At 27.0% G+C, this 19,613-nt stretch overlaps 2 protein-coding genes across 4 annotated transcripts; one reads left to right on the top strand and one right to left on the bottom strand.

The window, feature by feature from the left end:
• Positions 1–2,683: 2,683 nt before the first annotated feature.
• On the top strand, positions 2,684–12,335 carry LOC111035342. 3 transcript variants are annotated; one of them, XM_022316925.1, is made up of 10 exons: positions 2,684–3,464; positions 6,891–6,984; positions 7,662–7,727; positions 7,805–7,864; positions 7,942–7,986; positions 8,098–8,161; positions 8,246–8,345; positions 10,988–11,035; positions 11,479–11,592; positions 11,798–12,335. In XM_022316925.1, exons 2-10 carry the CDS (start codon positions 6,912–6,914, stop codon positions 11,969–11,971), a joined length of 744 nt encoding a protein of 247 aa, XP_022172617.1. In that variant the 5' UTR covers positions 2,684–3,464; positions 6,891–6,911; the 3' UTR covers positions 11,972–12,335. The 3 variants fall into 3 exon arrangements, with proteins under 3 accessions (XP_022172617.1, XP_022172618.1, XP_022172619.1); XM_022316926.1 differs by lacking the exon at positions 10,988–11,035 and adding an exon at positions 10,672–10,701 and having other exon boundaries at positions 2,686–3,464; XM_022316927.1 differs by lacking the exon at positions 10,988–11,035 and having other exon boundaries at positions 2,689–3,464.
• Positions 12,336–13,223: 888 nt separating this feature from the next.
• Positions 13,224–18,573, bottom strand: LOC111035343. The gene is made up of 7 exons (XM_022316928.1): positions 18,366–18,573; positions 16,118–16,205; positions 15,075–15,139; positions 14,931–14,966; positions 13,695–13,806; positions 13,522–13,589; positions 13,224–13,434 (listed from the first exon to the last, which is right to left on the bottom strand). Exons 1-7 carry the CDS (start codon positions 18,432–18,434, stop codon positions 13,372–13,374), a joined length of 501 nt encoding a protein of 166 aa, XP_022172620.1. The 5' UTR covers positions 18,435–18,573; the 3' UTR covers positions 13,224–13,371.
• Between the last annotated feature and the right edge of the window lie 1,040 nt (positions 18,574–19,613).

The following is a 19,613-nucleotide window of genomic DNA, read 5'->3' as shown; positions in this document are numbered from 1 at the left end:
CTTAGAAGACCTTGCCTAAATATCCATAATTTCGTAATTATCATTTATCATCAACACGGATTACTACGAAAATACGTCATAACAACCATCGTCATAATTTATAAGTAAATTATAACAATAACACTCTGAATATAATAAATCATGTAGTTAATGGAAAAATGTAAAATGTTGAAACCTGTCAATTATAATAGATGTTTATTAAATATTTAATTATTAGGCATTAACATATTATATACATAGTAACATTATCATGTTGTTATAACATGTCTTTAACTTTCAACAAGCTTCGCATAGAAAAACAAAAAAATTATGAGCAAAACAGTTATATTAAAATAAACAGTATTTAATGAGTATTATACTCAAAACTCTGAATGTATATTTAATAATTTGATTGTTAATCATTCGTAGACAATTTATTCATGAAACAGATCCATAATATTAATAAATAATTTGGTACCTAATGGTTCTTAGTTAAAAGTTAAAACATATATTTATTAAAGACTCAGAGTGGTTTTACATAATGATGTGTTTTTTTAGAATTTGAGTGAATCGAATAATTGATTTCACTATGATAAGTATGTCTTTATTTCGTCAGCATTTCCACTTTTTGGAGAAGTAGAAATGCGAATTCAATACCATCAACGAGTGTCGAATGATGTAAACGTAAGGTCGTGAGCATTTCTATTTCAATTTCTCCATAAGGTGTCATATCCGAATTGTGGAAAAAAAATCCCCTCACTAGGAAAAAACCCCAGTAGCATTAAACTGAGGATTGACTAGATATAAATAATTTATTTTACAAATTATATATTAGAAATAAACTAAACAAGTTGTATAATATGTTAAAAATTGTAATTTTATAAAAAATTGTTTTATACCTTATCTTTATAATATTGTAACATAACAATTTTTTACATAATACACAACATTTGTTTTTTATTGTTTATTATTATTATAAACCTAGGTATCGTGGCTGACTAGGTAATATATATATATATAATCACTTATGTAAAATTATACTACCATCACATTTATTATTTACATTATGATTTATACACAATAATTATTTATTATTATTATTATAAGCTACAGTATCGTGGCATGCACTTATATATTTATATATATAGTAATCTTGGTAATATTGTATTTTTAAAGGGTATAAGACAATTTGTTTATAAAATGACAATTTTTAACATAGTATACAATATTTATTTTATTTCTTATATACTCGTATAATTTGTAAAATAAATTATTTACACTTATAGTCAATTCCCGGTATAATGATACTGGGGATTTTTTTTCCTAGAGAAATATTTTTTTTACCGAGACTTTTTTCCAACTACAGTCACATCCATGGCTGTCTCGAACAACAATTCATGGGGGGGGGGGGAGTAGACCTAACAATTTGATGACTCAAAAATTTGATCTACCTTCCTTTTTTTTGAAGACAATTTTCTTAGGCATCCCGGATAATAAATGATTATTGTTTGGTGTTATGTGATCTCAAAAAGTTTAAGAAACACTCAATATTATAGTACCTTGTACCTACACTATGTGACTATATGTAAAATTGTAAAAGATGTTAAAAAAATGTTTTATGCCTACTTTATCAATTAGATTTATTGTTTTGTCCAGTATACTAGTGTTATGTAGAAGCCCCCCAGGCCCCAAGAGTTCAGCTCTTGATCTGTAACTGATTAGTCATTGGCTCATTGCAGTGATCTATTCAATGAAGTGAAGTACAATAATTGACATCTACTATACAGCAGTGCGAGCTCTCCGATATTTTTTTGTATCGGTCAATTACCTACTCATTCCGTTATAGTGCAGGACAAATTAAAAAACGTCAACTTTAAGGGTGATAGGAAATTACATTTAAGGACAACACACACTGCGGCGGTGGCGGTAAATTGTGAACGGACTCATTTTAACGCTACCGCCACAGTTCCGCTGCAATGTGGGGAGACCTTTGGTTAGTACTTAGTACCTACTGTTTAAAGTTGTTTTTTTTTTATTTTAAATATTATTATATACAAGATTACATTTTTCCAAAAACTCCTCTATAGTTAATCTATGTTTATTAAAAACAACAATATTATGGTTTAACTAAGTTTCTAAAAACGCAGAATATTCAGTAAGTACCTACCTAAGCATTGTAATCAAATCTGAAACAGACATTTGCTTGGTTTTTTTTAGTAACAATTTCATCTAGTAATACACGACATGAAAAAATGGAATTAACGTTAATGGACTAATAGTAAACAATATTATATTATATTGGTATTTAGAGTATTACTATATTAACGCAATTATAATTTGTTTTTTTAACAGTTAACATTCATTACTTATTATCTCCGAATATTAATATTATAATAATATAATAATATTTTTTCTATACCTATAATGTACGTACATCAGCAGCGTAAATATGAAGTCAATTAATAATCAATAGTGTGTTATAGAATGCTCAAGTCGGTCTTTTTTTCGTGTTCTCTGGTTCCAGGAACCAACCTACGTATATTTAATAACAATTAACCATTAACGAAGGACAATTGATTGTTAGTATCGATTGCGCTGTATGATTGTACATTTGTACGAACACCGTGCAAACACCGACGGTATACGCAAACGCAATTTTGAGCACATGCGCACGCTCCTGAAATGGATAATCCACTATCGAGTCGAGTCGTTATGATGAGTTGATTTTTGACGCCTACCGAGCGGCATCATAGACATATTAAGACTAAGACATTAGTATGCTACATTATAATATACCACGGACTTCGAATCAATCAAGTGATTTGCGCGGATCTTGTATTCTTATATTAGCAGACAGGGTCATTCACCTGTCCTTTTAAAGTGTTAACTAACCGGCATCCGCGATCCGCCTTGCTACCTAAAAACACAATAAAAATAATATCAACCATAATAAAGATAAACAAAATTATCGTTCTATAGCCGCACGGACCAAGATATACCTTAGTCCATGATAGCCGTTCTAGCCTTCTAGGTGCTGTTATCAGTATTCAATAGCCTAGTCCGCCCTTCCAAGTGATAAAGTAAATAAGTATAATATTTTTAGCCTAAACAGCTATTACTGAATTACACACAACACTAACGACTTAAGTGCAAAACAAAAAAATATTCTATAATATATATCATTACTCTTTACACTTTAGGTATTATCTATTTTTCTTTTTTTTCACATTTACGTGGATTCCGAGTTCCGACTAAGACACAAAGTTCTAATATTTTTGTAATTAATGACTTTTTAACTTAACTCGGTTTGGCTCGACGAAGTGGGTTCTTAACTGATTCTTGTAATTTACAAAAGTTCATCATCAACGTTATAAAGGTACATATTTTATGCCGATATCGTGAAAAATTTACGGGTGTGTTCCACTTTCACGTTCCACCAAGTCTTTACAAATGACAGGTCATCTCGTTACTTAAAGATTAAGCTGGTAAGTAAATAATACTGTATAGTGTATTGTGGGATATTGTATTGTACTATTGTGTATACTTCATTATTGTATTTTTATATTTTACTTTATTAAATCTAATTGAGAAATAAACATGGACACATCATGGTTCTACTACTAATTTTCCTATTTTGAATTCAGTATTTTTTTTCAATAGAAATTTGGATAGTAATATTATTATTATTATTCGCTTGCTCAATGTATAGGCATGTAGGGTTCATTACAAATTTGCTTAAATATTTATTATTTTATTAAGATTTGTTACTATTTATACGAGCACCTATAGGACAAAAACATGTACACGTGAGGCGTAAGCTATGCAAGTGCACCTCTTGCGGACTTACGGCCTGGCAGTGGCTATTTTTTCTGATTTTCTAGAGTGCTCACTATGCTGTATGTTTGCCTCGTGGATATAAATATATAATATAAGTAAATAAGTTTGTAATAAAATATGTTATTGAATACCTATTATTTTTTTATTTTTATGGTGAATGGTGATGATTATATTCTTTCATTCTTTCATAAGTTTTGAGGTTCTCATTGTTCTACGGTTTTATTTACTATTCATAATAAATAATGACCAACACATAATATTTTGTTGTTCAAAAATAGGAAATTTACAAAATAAAGTATAATTTGTTGAAAAAAAAAATATTTTTACTGAAACCAATTCCAAGCATTTTCAATATTTTGTATTAGAAAAGTTTGATGATGGCAAAATAGTAGAAGTAGGTAAATAGTAAAAGAGAAACTACCTGCGAGCAATGTCTAAGCATGCCTATGCTATACATACATCTCAAGTATTAACAATTACTATTTGAATACAAATATAACTAACTTTTATTGCCTTCCTATGTAGTCTGAGCTTAACTATTATAGATTTGCTGTGTATTCTATAAGCCTTTTTTCAAGTATAAATTATTATCTTAACATCATTTTTTTTACTGAAACTGAAGAACCTGGTGTGCGTAAATATACTTTGTTGATTGATAATATTAAAAATAGTGATATTGCTATTGTACTGTTGTTTTTAATTGTATTGGAAAATTATTATTTAAACCATTTAATTTCTCATTACCTAATGTATTGATGCAGTTCAAATTATTCCAAAAATAAAAAAAATTCAATTTTGTATTTATATAAATTTATTAGCACAAAATTGATGAACTGAATAAATGTTTTATTCAATACAATTTTAACCTTATCTATTCATTTTTAATTTTATATTATTGATTAGTTATAAATATTGTATACCTATCTACCATATACGTATAATCAAAATAAAGTTATAAATAAAAATATATCCACAAATTAATTCATTTTTACTATTCATCAATTTTTCTATAACACAAAAGGGTTAGCTAAAATTAGTAATTTATAGTTAGCATTGCATTGTAATAGTTTTTAACTCTGTTAATTACATTGAAAAATCATACAAAGTAAATATAGATAGCATATAGGTACCTAAATAACCTATCTACTCAGTATAGTTAAAAAGATAAATAAATAATTTATTGACTATTGTTACTTGTATGAATAATTTATCTTAAGAAATGAGTATTATGTATTAAAGGAAAGTTCTTTTGGATTGCCCTGTATTTTTTTATTTATATCTGCATTGATTTATTTTTAATTAATTAATAATAATAATTTATCTATTTGAAAATCAAAAATCATGCATGTAGTCTGTTCAGAATGAGATCGGCCACCTACTGCTCATGGGCGTGACTTTGTACTGATCTCATTTTGAACTGACTATAGCTGTTAAGTTTCATATAAAGTATACAGATTTGCTATTCCCATATAAGCTTATCTTGTGCTTGGAAGTTTTAATTTGAATTCAGTTAGTGACAATTAAAAATGTATTATACTTATTACATATTATTATATTTATTATTATTCATAAATTTATTTGAAAAATATCAGCATTATTTAAATACAATTTTCGAGCATTTGTATTATAAAAATTATGAATGTTAATTCTAAACAGTCTACACTCTACATAGTTTGAGTGCCTTTGAAAAAGAACTTTTCAAGCCAAAATATTTATGGTACAAAGGTACATTTAAATTAATATTAGATTTGTAACATGTATTAAAAATATGGTTAGTGTCAACAGTGTTAATTCTAAATATATAAAGGGGTATGAATAATTTCCTATAATGCAAACTCTTTAAGTACATTAAAAACAAATTGTTTTAAGAGGACGTCGTACCCACATGTGTTATCTCCGTCTTAGACATGTATGAAATAGCAAATTTCCATTCACCAGTTTCAATAGTGGGCAGTTATTTTTGATATTAGAGTGAATTAACCTATTATAAAATTTAAAGTCAAGATCTAGGGTAAGTTGTGACTTTTTTGAAACTGTACATTTTAAAATTATCATAACCTACTTAAAAATAATAATATCAATAAAAGCCTGAGCGATGCCCTAGATTAGAGGTATTTAAACTGTACGTCGCAGCTCCCAGGGCCGCCGCGGGAGTTCTCGAAGGGAGCCGCGTCCTATAATTGTAAACCAATAAATATTTTTATGAAAAACATTTATGATTATCATTGAGGCACATCAGCTTTGAAAAATTTAACACCTTTTGCAACTTTGCACTAACACAGCGGGTATGACGCCTTCTTAATAACTGCAATAAAACTGTAATATAAATCTCTTATATTCTGAATAGAGATAGAAGCTAAAAATTAAATTAAATTAATCACAATATGCCATAATATATTGTTTTTAATTGAGATTGAATAGGCCTTAGCTTATTGGCCTTTGCCTAAGTGGTTTGGCAATTCTAAGCATCCATCACAATATCCATTTAGGTATAGAAAAATTGTTGGATAAAATAGCCAGTTACTGAAACCTGCTAATTAATGGATATTATTTTGTAATACCTATAAAAAATTGAAAACTCTACACCAAATCATGAAATATTTTAAGTAAAAACATAGCTTATAAGTGGTGTACACTGTACAGTGTACCTTACTTACACAAATGTTAAATAACAAATTAAGGAACCCGGGAGAGACTGTTTACTATACAATATACATACCTACATCTGATGTGCACAATTTTTTTCTGATATCACCCCTATCTAACCTAACAGTTACTTATATTTTTTAGCTTTAATTTTTTAATATTACTTCGATTTTGAATACAATTAGTATGGTTCATATTAGAATAATTTATAATGCTAAAATGCTCTAGTTTGTCAAAAAGCATTGTATTACTTGGAGTTTTCATATTTTATTGGAATAGGTTGCTTATGTATAATGTTGGTATTATATAAAATACACTGATCCATTAAAAAAGTTAGAAACAAACTTTTTAGTAAACTTTTGTTTATATGAGTATTAAAAACATGTGTTATTTTATTGTGTTTTGTTTTTGTATTTTGTTTCAATTAGGTTCTATGTATTAAGATAATTATGGTAAAAAAAGTTTCTAAATCCAATTGGGATGCAGAGCCAGAAATCGGTGAACATGAAGTCAGATATGCAGGTCAATATTTTTAAGGAAATTAATTAAATTAATTATTGGTAATAACTATATAGATAACTGTACTGTAGTATACTATATTATATCATAGGTACTAAGATAAAATAAATAAATATTGTTATTTCTTGTATTATAATAAAATTTACTTGGTAGATATTTTGATGATAATAGAGTTAGGTAACTAATTATTTATTTTTATGGCTATGAATTTAAAACTAAGCAAATATTAAATTTAATTAAGTAATTAAAATGGGCCAACTTATTATTTTCATTAGATTTAAACTAATAACCAACAAGTTTTATAAAACGTGTGAAATATTAATTTTGTCAATATTGTTGATTCTTAAACTGTTTGGCAAATTCACGCAAATGTACTTAATTTATGTCTATTTTTCAGTCTATAATTAATAGAAGAGTGACTAATTTTAATAAGATTTAAAATTGATTATTGCTTTTAAAAGAATATACAAATATTTTTTTTGTTATTCTTGTACAAATAATAAGTGAATAATAGCAAATACTAAGTAGGCAGTAAAAAAATAATTATGATAACTTAAAATGCATTTTTAGCTTTAACACTGAGCCATTATAAATTATGTTAAAGATGCTATCAAGTAATTATTAATTAAGTTACTAATTAATTACAGATAACAATTTTGATTAATATTTTTATTTTGTAGCATATGTTACCAAATCACCAAAAAGATCTAAATTATCACCTGAGGAAAGACCATTTTTGCCATATGGTAAGAATATATTTTTTATAATCAATTTTTTTGTTTAGCTTTTCACAATTCTATTATTTTTTTTTTTCTTTTACAAGGGGTTGGACCAGTTGTTGACTGCGAAATAGATGATGATACTGGAAAACCTGATTATTTAAGTAAGAATAAATTGTTAAATTACAAATATATTATATAAATTACCCATTTAATAAAACAATTCTTTAATAATTTAAAGGTTATAGTCTAATACCAAAAGAGAATAAAGAAACAGTAACTAAAGGTAATAAAATAATAAGTACATAAACGTAACTAAGTGAAATAATTTTTAAATGTGTACTTATCAAAATACTTTTTAATAATAACATATTTTATGTGATTTTTCTTATTATAGAGCAAACAAAAGAATCAAAACAAACTAAAAAAAATCTAAATTCAGAATTATCTCTTGATCATGTGTAAGAATTCTATTATTAAATTTATTTAAAATTCATTAAGTATTAATAATATTAATGATAATTGGTATTATAATTTGTGTGTAGTTATAAAGTAATACGTGAATTAAAACTACCAACATTTCAAAGGATTATAAAACAAAACAAGTTTGAATTAATCCGAATAGCAAAACGTCGTCCAGATCGGGTAAATTATGTCAATTTTAATTCAAAATAAAACCGATTAAGAGGACGTTGTACCCGCAAATCCGCATATGTTGTCTCCATCTTACTAATGCTAAACGCATAATATACCAAAATGTACATCCAGCAGTTTCAATGTTGTGTTGTTAGCTTAAATATTAGAGTGAATTGACCTATTATCAAACCTAAATGTAAGAACATTATTAGTGGTCGCTTGTTGATTTTTTACAATATTTTAATTTTTAAGTGAATTATGACTCATAATACTATTAAATGTTATTGATTATTGACTACAAACTTATAAAATTCCATAAAATAATAAATGATACTAGTCCTCTGTTAACTATTATATACTAATAAATAGGGCTCGGAAGTTGTAGGAATTGCATATTGTTCTGTATGATCTCAATTTATAGCAGACCTAGTTAGAAATTTGAAATATACAATTGCGAGTTAAAAAATTGAAAATTGAAAATGCATATTTTGCATATTTTTCCAATTTTAGCTAAAAAGTGCATATTTCATTGATTTTATACACATATTATGCATATTTCATATTTTTCTAGAAAAATTGATTTTTTTTTTTCTTAACCTGTATATTTCAACAAATATTGAATATAAAACTCAAAATGACCAACGAAGGTATATATTGTCATCGCCATAGTCAATTTTATAAATATGCTCCGATAACTTCAACTATCGTTGAAAGATTGTTTTCTCGATATAAAAATCTTCTATCGAATAATCGTCGTTCATTTGAAATAGAAAATCTTAAGAAAATATTGGTGGTTCAATGCAATAATTTAACAGGTATTAGAAAACATGTATTTTTTTTCGTAATTTAAAAAATTATTTTCAGCTCAATAAGATGTCAAAATGCCCACCAGTTATACTTTGTTTTTGGTTATAAATAATTTTTATCTATATGATTAATTTGTGAACAACATCTGATGTATTTAATTTTTGGAATTCTGAATAATATTTTGCATATTTAACATTTTTAATGCATATTTTGCAATTTTTTTGTGCATATTTTACCTTTTTTAGCTCCTACAACTTCCGAGCCCTACTAATAAATGTTATTGGTTATTGACTACAAACTTATAAAATTCCATAAAATAATAAATAATTTTACTAAATATGCATTTTTATGCACAAAAAACATGAATATGCAAATTTTAAGAAAACTACCAATATATGCAAAAATATGTAAATATGTATGCTAAATACCAAATTTCAATTCATTAGGTTATAGAACAGATTTTTAGCTCACCTAGCTATAAATAGGAGATATAGAAAAAAATATGCAAATCCTATAACTTCTCATCCCTAATTATGAGGATATTCAAATTTTGATTATTTACATACTCATAACTTAAAAATTAAAGTATTTTAAAAAACCAACAAAACAATACAGATAATGTTCTTACATTTATGTTTGATAATAGGTCAATGAACGAAAACAAAACAAAGTACATGTTATCAAAAGGAATTAGTAGTAGAACAAATGAGATTTGAGGAGGTGGTAACTTTTAAGTAACTTGGAGTGAAGCTAAAAACTACCAGTGGCGAAGATGAAGAGGTACAAAGGAGATGAGGAGTGAGAAAGAGAGGATAAGTGGGAGCAGCAAACAGATGCTTTGAAATGCTGACACCAATCTTCAAGTCAAAAATCCTATCAATAAATTGAAAAATAACAATGTACAAAGTCCTCGTTTGACCAATTGCATTATATGCCTGTGAGTTGTGGCCGGGTGTGAAATTGATGAGAAAAAGTTAGCGGTATTTGAGAGAAAAATATCAAGTCAAATTATTGGCCCCAAAAAGGATATGGGGACTAATGAATACGAGCGTAGAACCAATGATGATCTAAATAGGTTATACAATCAGCCGGATATAATAGCAATAATAAAAAGCAAAATTATTGGATGGGCAGGACATGTCTGGGAGAATATTGCATAGTACAACTTCACAGATACCAGATAGGAAGAGATCCTTTAGCGTTTCCTTTTGGACAGCGTTTGTATGAACGTGTTCATCAGGATCTACATTTATAAGGAGCAGGAAATCAAGAAGAGATTGCAAGAGTCAGATAAAGATGGGAAGATGTAGTTGTTGCGGTTAAGGGCCTATATAGCTTATATATTTTGGTCAATTCACTCTAATATTTAAGCTAACAACATAAAATTACAACTGCTGAGCGTATTTTTTGAAATATTATACTTTAGTAAAATGGAGACAACACAAGCTGGCACAATTTCCTCTTACAATATGGGGTCCCATTAACTGGAAACCATAATTTATATCAAATATTCGTCCATTCCAATCAGCATACCAGTACATCACTAACAGCTTTCTCTGTAAGTATAGTCACACTTCATCAGTCCAAAAACTTATTAAAAGCAAATTAATAGGATGTCTTTTATGCTGTAATCTTTTACAATGTCACCATACACATTAATTGATCAAGAGATTTGCACTAAAAACAAAAAAATAATTAGGAAGATAGTTAGTCTGGATTCATCACAAATGCTTAATTTTTAAAGAAATCAATATGAACAATATGTGCATACAAGTTGTGTAATTGTTTGCGATGATCATTAGTGTGAGTGCACCACTTTTCATGATTTGTAAACTTTTGTGTAGAAATGTTCAAGTTACAACCATGCTGTGGTGGTTTTTTTTCTACTGAAAGTATGTACTTAATATGCATTATACATTTATATTTTTGAATTTGAAAACATTTGAGTTTTTCATTAATTTTAGTTTAAATAACTTTCCCATTTTGTAAATTTATTTATTTTTATTCTATGAAATAATGGTTTGAATTCTACAAATTTGAATAGATTGTTAATAAGCTAATTAGGGAGATTAAACATTAAAATTCTAAAAATATGAGGAGTCTACCTCTAGTAAATATTGATAAGTTATATTTATTACTGTTTTGTCATAATTGTGATACCTGTGTAATTTAAAAATCAACTGTTATGGATAAAAATACTTTGGTCTTTCTATTCCCTATTAAAACTCATTATAAATTCCCAAAATGAACTCAAAGACTTTTTATTCATGATCCTATAATTTATAATTTGGTTCCATTATAACTATTATTTTGAATGTTTTATTTTTATTTTTAGCACCATATATATGTAGCAAAACTTTTGTTGAGAACAATATTTAATCCTGTTCAGAAAGTTTGGATATATTCACAAATAAGGGAAGTATTAAATATCCCTCCACATGAATTCGCAGTGAGTAAATTTATTTGAAATTTATATTGATATGATTAACCCTTTGACTACTGCATCAAATTTACTCTATTGACTATACTTTTTTTTTTATGGGATATTTCCATGTTGAAAAGTTTATAATATAAATAAGAAAGCTTAAATTTGAAAATAGTAGTCAAAGTGTTAATAATCACTAATGACATAATTTTTAATTTGTTTTATTTAGAGCGTTAAATATGTATACACGGTGTTAGCACCAGAAGTAGCACTAATGGTTTTAAAAAATAAATTTAAATGCTTTGCTAAAATATGTGATGAAAATCAATTGAATGCTTTGTCACTTTTGAATAGTACATTTTTTGATGACCGATTTAAAAAAGATTTACACTGTCGAACCTAAGAAAATTATAATGCATTATAAATTGTATATACCTATTGTGTCCTTTTTTTTTTTATCATTTATGTAAGTGATATGTAGTAAATGGGTGTTTATTTATTTTTATAAAATGATAACAATTTTAATTTTAAGTGGGGAAGTATATTGATTTTTATTAGAAGTGCTCAGGAAGCATATTTGACTAATTTAGTGTGAAGACTGAACGTTGAGAAATAATTAATTATAAAGGCTAGTAATTAAATTGATGTCCTTGAAAAATGTTTACATTAATAAATGTGATTATTATGTTTGTATAAAATAATGTGTTTGAAATTGTTATTGTTATTATAATTTATTATTCTTGAGTAAAAACTTACCTATCAAAACAGTACATCTACATTAAGTATTCGAAATAATAAATTATATTTGTAAGTTGTAAAAAAAACATATTTATTCATAGCTCATATGAACAACAGACGTAATTATTGGTTTTTACTTCAATGATGTGTGTTTTTTATTATAAGTTTTTTTTTTGCATTTTCAGGCAGAAAAAATTTAAATCTCTAACATTGGTTTCTGGTAGGTACCTTCCCGGCAAATTAAATCTAGTTCAGACTTAAGGGTTAAGATTAGGTTAATAAAAAGAAAATTCTCAATACTCAGGAAAAAACCTTTCAAATTTTTTTTTTGTTGTATTTCAAAAGGAATAACCATAGATTTTCATTAAATATTTACAATACCTACAGCTTTTAAATACAATTTTCAAATAATCTCGACTGAGGACTGAGCTATATTTCTAATTTATATATACAATTTTTTTAGTTGACATTTGAAGTTCAAATTTTAATATAATTTATTGGTTGAGTTATTTACTAGTTCCTATCTAGGTGTATAATATTTGTATATACTACCTAGCTAGTGGCTATGAACGAAATTTCTTCTATCAACTTAATATCGACAAGGGCCGTGCTCATCGGTGGGATGAGGGTATCATTTACGCATATCCCCTTAGCATATTTTTGTCATATAAAATATATGACAAAGCAATGAATGTATGTATAACGTGTTCTGAAATAGTCAAAAATGCATTCCCTTTCAAAAAAGCTAAACACGCTATTATTACCTCGTAAAAATACGAACCGTATATACTATATACTAAACCGATACAATAATAATGAATCATTCTTACTTATTTTGAAATATGTTATCCGTCCACTCATCAATAAGCATCGTAATAATAAATATAAATACAAAAAACACGTACATAAATAGTTTATTGAAATTGCGTGTTTAATAAAATCACATATAGGTAAATAAATTATAATTATTATTGGTCTTGTAAGTATCGACAGCACCTACCTATAATATTACTAAGAAAAACAGATGGACAACTGTGTGTGATAACTTATGGGTGCTGAAGAGATTTATTTCGATTTTGGTTTCATCTTCATTAAAATTTCCATCAACGTAGTCGCGCGTTCCTTTAGCTAAGTAAAAAACAATAATATAAGTCTATGTCTAAAATCAAATATACCTTCATAGGTATACTTCAAGGTAAACTTGATTTTACTTACTGCTGGCGATTCCTTAAAAGCACATATAGCAAATTGTTCTGCGAGATCGCATTTCTCCGTCCCTTTGACTTCATGAATAAAAAAATGATGTATTAAAAATATTGATTAATCATAAGTATATAGTACTTATTCATTAATAACTAATAAGTGACAATAGGTGTATGAAAACTTACCATTTTGGCATTTGTCGTAAATATGTTGCAATTGACTCTTAATACCCGGATTATTGATACGGTTCACGTATTCGAGGAACTTCGCAGGTTCTGGTTGCCCCGAAGAATTTATCTATTGGAGAACAATTGCATTACCTATTATTGATAACGTATTAACCTATTGAGTGTTAAGTATAGACTACCTAAACCTATGTTAATAAAAAAAAAAAAATGTAGATTTAATGGTATTTCGACATTTCGTGTATTCTGTGTACCTATATTGGCTTGTAAGTTTGTTGTACAATACTGATTGTTTAGTAATTATTAATTTTCAACGTATAGTGCAAAAGCGAAAACCATGAGGGGACTTATCCTCCTAAAAGTTCGACAGATATACTTTAGTTCCCCTAAAATTAGGTAAGTATAGTGAGATTATTTTCGCGTCCAACTATATATTTTTGGTAGTTCTGTATATATGAAATAGAAATTACGCATTTAAGCCTAATTTTTAATTTGTATAACATTTTAATTCTTAAAAAAAAACTGAAAAGAGGATTTGAAAACTTGAATTTTTTTGCAAATTTGTACCGACAATACTGACTACCGATTGTACCTACAAATTTCCGGGTTTGCTATAGTTTCAATATACATACATAACATGGGGAGTTATTTTAGGTCAACTTATCTTCTTTCCATCGAAAAAAATGTATACCTAAATTTTTCCTGATATGGTTCTTGTGCTGGCACGCAGCCAAGAGTGTTTTCATGTGTGGCCAATATGTTTTAGTCTCTTTCTGCTAGGTTTATCCTCCCCAATTAACACAAGTGGTCGACTGACAAATATTTATACATATAGGTATAATACAATTTTAGATTTTTTGTGCATCTATTAGTTATAAATTATAATATATCACTTTGCCAGTTATACTATATAATGTTATAAAGAGGTGAAATTGTTTGTTTGTACGCAGGAGATCATCTTAGAAACTACTACACCAATTCTAAACATTGTTTACCCTATCCCTGAGTAACATAAGCTACATTTCATATTATTTTATTTTGATAACTTCGTTATTTTATTTCGACGCTAATACTTTATTTTTGGGTCAAAATTCAGGCCAAATAAGGCATTTTAAAAACAAGTTGGTGCTAATACACCTCCCCCCTCCTCAATGACATCCACGAATTTACATCCCTTCAAAAGTAACTCGGGAGATAATCATAAAACAATAATATTATTTTAAACATCTTACATACCAATCCAAGTTCTTCCCCGGCACACGCCATGTGACACTATAACAAGTATAAATACTCATATTAGTATATAATTATTATGTTGAGCAAGGAATACAGTTGGAAAAACGAGTAAAATATAAAATGATATTTAATTGTAATACGTACTGTACATTGCTTATATTTAGCTTGAGTTATATCATATTTAGTTGTTATCATTTCACCGCACGTGCCTAAAATATATATTATTATAATTAGTATCTATAGAAGAAATGTCGATTATCATAATTCATAACAATGGAATACATTTATTCTATTAGAATTAGATAAACTGTATTAAATACTGTTATTGTCATGACTATTACTAAAAAAAAATGTATAGCCAATTTGTCATAAATATTAGGTAGATTGGTTTTATCTGTGGTTCTACGACAATTGAGCGAAATAATATAATATTATAATATAATTGAAATAAATTATTTGAACATACATATAATTATAAAATTAATACATTTAGATTTCATATTTGTCATACTTATTGAATATAGAATTAATACATTTATACTTGTAATGAAAAATTATACGCGATACCTTTTAAATATTAGTGTCAGAATTTTTTAATAATTGTCAACAATATTTTTTAATTTTTCGGCAGAATCATTATATTTTTTTTTATTGGACGAACGAATGCCACTATTAATTTGATGTATAACTGCATATCCACTAAAGTCTGTTGATTTTGAAGGGCTTAGGTATATGAACTTCCAAACTGTTGGATCATTACACGCCCGAATAGACAATTATTGAAGCCTCTATAAACTCAACATAGGTACAACGACAATGACTCAGATAAGTCAAATTATCATAAACGTAATCTTATCGAATCGTTATCGCTATCGTGGACTTTTCGAATCCTAAAATATTTCACTGTAGTTTCACATGGTTAGTACACACGGATATTTTTTCGCTCTTTCTCATTCGCTTTTTTTCTTTCGCTCGATTGTCGGGATACCATTATCTGTATTTATAAAGATATGTTTGTGATGGATGGGATTTAAAATTATTTTGTTTTGGGAAGTGCAAAATTGTACGGTTTACAAATAATCATATTAATATATCTAATCGATAATATTGTAAATTATGTAATAAAATTACTAATTACTATTTACTTATAAATTTTAACTACATGATACAATTAATTTTCTATTTACCCCAATCGGCATCCTTAAAGCATTTAAAAACCACAGTGAATAATTTTGACATTAATTCCTTATCCGCTGTGTCTGCGTCATCAGTAGCCTGAAGTAAACAGAAAAAAATGAATGAGTGAATGAGCAGGCATGGATTCAAAAATGTTTTACGTGAGGATAGCGGCAGGGTGCATAATATCAATAAACTTAAATCTAGGAATTTTGTTAATCCTTTAATCCTATGTTACTGTGTACTTATTAATTATTATTCTTACTCGTTAATAGGTATTTAAAACCATGGGAAGTCGTTCTATTATATATAGTAATAATTAGATGGTGGTGGTGGGGTATATAATTTGTCAGGCAAACGTCAAGTGGGGGCTTTGCTTCCTCAATACCACCTACCATACAAATCTATGTTTTTGTTTTAATACACCACTATATGAACAGTAGAATAATTTATATTGTTCATTTTAAACCAATTTATTTAACAACATATTGTTTTAATACTTAATAAATTATTATTAAATATCAATTAATACTATTTATATACTGATCTAATTTTTGAGTTTTTTTGATAGTTCATCAATTACTTCTTCGGCCTCAAGGCGTTATGTTTTTATGCGCAGCTAACATAGCTAGGGTTGCAATGGTACATTATACTTGAACATAAAAAAAGCTCTGGGGAAGAGTCTATCCTCTTCAAAAAATCAAAACTACACATTGATTCCTCGCCATTGATTATTGAGTAGTAGGTCACTAGATGTATTAAATTTGAATTCTATGACAAATCATTGTATTATAATATATTCGTACATAAACGAAGACCAATTCTGAATTTTAGCTTTTATTTTAAAAAAAGTTTTATCATAGGTATATTTATATTACTATAACTATGAGTAAAATATTAGTTTAAACTAATTTTGGAAAAAAATTCCATGTATCATATTATGATAATTATAATATTATATTATTACTAGCGGTTAACTTATAGGTTAATAAAAAAGGTAAGTTAAAATTATTGAATTATAATAGCATTTTTAAAAATGCCATTGTACCTATAAAATAAAGTGTAAACAATAATATACGTAATGTTGAAAAGTTCGTAAAGTTTGTATTATGAATAATATTTTTAAATGTCAACAAAATGACTAAAATAGTTACAAACTTGAAGTGTTTATAAAAAAATTTGCAAACCTGAACATTTTGTATTTTTATATTGCCGTTCCGTTTTTTTTTTTTGTAGTCTTTCCTAATTATTCAGTGAAATACCTACGTGGAAATTTTTACTTTGACCTCCAAAAATACCTATTAGATTCAATCCTCTATCATTAAAATATTTTTCTACTATAAACAGTGTCTACGTACTATAGCATTAATAAAAAAATAAACACATGACTTAAAAACAATAACGTCGGCGTTATGCAGGGATATGTTGTTACCTATAAATTATCCGCATGACGACATTATTCCACAATCCACATAGATTTATTATTTTGTATTACAAATTGATAAATCCTTTTATATTTAATAGTGGTTACATACATTTTTTTACAGTACCACTTTATTTCCCGTAGATGGTTCAAAATTCAAACCGCAAGACTATTTTAATAATATTTGAAGTATACCATATATTACGTATCTATTAATTATTTTAACCCTTAAATGTATGAATACATATTACACACTCAATCCAATAATTTAGTAAGATTTATATGTACATTATCTATGTTGGTAAATGTAGAGTTTTAAAATTATTAAAATAATTAATTTTAGAATTTAGACAGAAGAACATATGTTGTTGATGAACAATATTTATTTAAAAAATAACCGGGAAACATTGAAATATAGATTTTTTTCCTAAAACGGATCGCTCTCACAAGTACTTAACCATACTTCTAAAGCAATTGCCTGTTGCCTGTAAAATTGTTATTAGTATTTAATATGGCTCTTACTTTTATACACGAATAATTATGGGTTAGTAGGTAATACCTATTTATTTTACTGTACTTATATGGTAATAGCTCTACATGTTATTTATAATTAAAGTAATAGGTTGGCGTTCAAATATAGAACACAAAAATATTCGAATAAAAAAATGTTTACTGACTTGAAATACATAGGCAGGCTAATTTTTTAACGGCGAAGTAATCGTATTAAAGTTTATACTATTCAAATGTGCATATCAAAAAAAAAAAAAAACACAATATTTATATACCTACTAATATACTATACTATAGAAAAATATGCTCTAATGGATAATACTTGCCTTATTGATTGAAAACAAACAACTGAAAAGAACAAAAACTGACACTAACAATGTCTTTTTTATTAACATGTTGAGTTCGATTGTAATAAATCCAGTAAACCAAAAAAATTAATTTATAGTTTTATAATAAATTTTGCTTATACGAGTATTTGAGTACTTTATACTTGATACTTTTTAGGTACTAGTTAGTAGGAAACACAAAGCGCTGTGTCTTATATACCTTTACGACGCCTATTTTTACACATTTATCATTTTATCCTTTATTTCCTAATCTATTTGGACCTTGTAATTTTAACATCCGGTAATTTTATGGTGTAATGTATGTTACTACGGTAAAAAAAATATAATACAACACAAAAATGATAAAATGCATTATTACGCTCAAATCATATTATTTTTTTTATCTACTTTGAAAATCTCGATTTCAATCCCGAGGACGTGTAAAATTCGTTCAACACCAATGGTTCAAATAATTTTTATGAATTCATAATACCTATCTAGCTTCAGATTCTAGTTCTGAAAATAAAAGTTTAAAAAAATGTTATACACCTAAAAATTTTCAACGTTAATCACAACAGACGATAGTAATAATTATAATATAATGACTATATTATTATTGCTGTTGTTCATTTGGCCTTTTATGGCATATATAGGTCCTAATTTTGTGTATAAAATACATATAATATAATGTTTTAAGTGTTTTATACATCATATATCATACATCTCATATACAGTCAACAGTTATACCTTGAAACTATAAAACACATTTTACTGTAAAAATATAAAAAAAACATCTAATTTTATTTTATATTATTTATTGAATTTTACGAGTTGTGTCCAGTAAACAAAACACATTGGCATTACAAAGTTTTTAGAACTCCAACTATTATAAAACAAAGCTAAAGCTGCATTCGTTAAAAATTCATATTCTACGAAAATAATTAAAAATATTGTTATATTATCCTAAAAAAACGACTGAAAATATTATAAATAAGTATAAGTGTTTAAAAATTAGGTAAATAAGAAGATAATGTTAACTGTTGAGTTGGGATATTAATTATAATTAGGTATGTTCTAAATTAGCAAGTCATAACTCGTAAGGTTTTTTCCCATGTCAAGTACAACACATTTTAGACTTAGTGTGGCGATGAATGACAAATGATTTGATTTACAATAATGGGAGTTTCATTTTTGGTATTCTGACTATCATCAGTCATCATATTTTGGAACAGTTAACAATTTAAAATG

Source organism: Myzus persicae, unplaced genomic scaffold (genome assembly GCF_001856785.1).
Source record: "Myzus persicae strain clone G006 unplaced genomic scaffold, MPER_G0061.0, whole genome shotgun sequence".
NCBI lineage: Eukaryota > Metazoa > Arthropoda > Insecta > Hemiptera > Aphididae > Myzus > Myzus persicae.
The sequence above is the reverse complement of the archived record's forward strand: the minus strand, read 5'-3'. Positions and strand labels throughout refer to the sequence as shown.

What these genes read in the sequence shown, in the direction of transcription:
- LOC111035342 (XM_022316925.1), top strand. Translation starts at nt 6,912, where the DNA reads ATGGTAAAAAAAGTTTCTAAATCCAATTGGGATGCAGAGCCAGAAATC. An exon ending in TAAAGAAACAGTAACTAAAG is followed by an intron (nt 7,987 to 8,097) that starts GTAATAAAATAA and finishes TTCTTATTATAG; the next exon opens with AGCAAACAAAAGAATCAAAA. An exon ending in TGGTTTTTTTTCTACTGAAA is followed by an intron (nt 11,036 to 11,478) that starts GTATGTACTTAA and finishes TTTTATTTTTAG; the next exon opens with CACCATATATATGTAGCAAA.
- LOC111035343 (XM_022316928.1), bottom strand. Translation starts at nt 18,434, where the DNA reads ATGTTAATAAAAAAGACATTGTTAGTGTCAGTTTTTGTTCTTTTCAGT. An exon ending in CTAAATATAAGCAATGTACA is followed by an intron (nt 14,967 to 15,074) that starts GTACGTATTACA and finishes TACTTGTTATAG; the next exon opens with TGTCACATGGCGTGTGCCGG. An exon ending in CTTTTAAGGAATCGCCAGCA is followed by an intron (nt 13,435 to 13,521) that starts GTAAGTAAAATC and finishes TTTTTTACTTAG; the next exon opens with CTAAAGGAACGCGCGACTAC.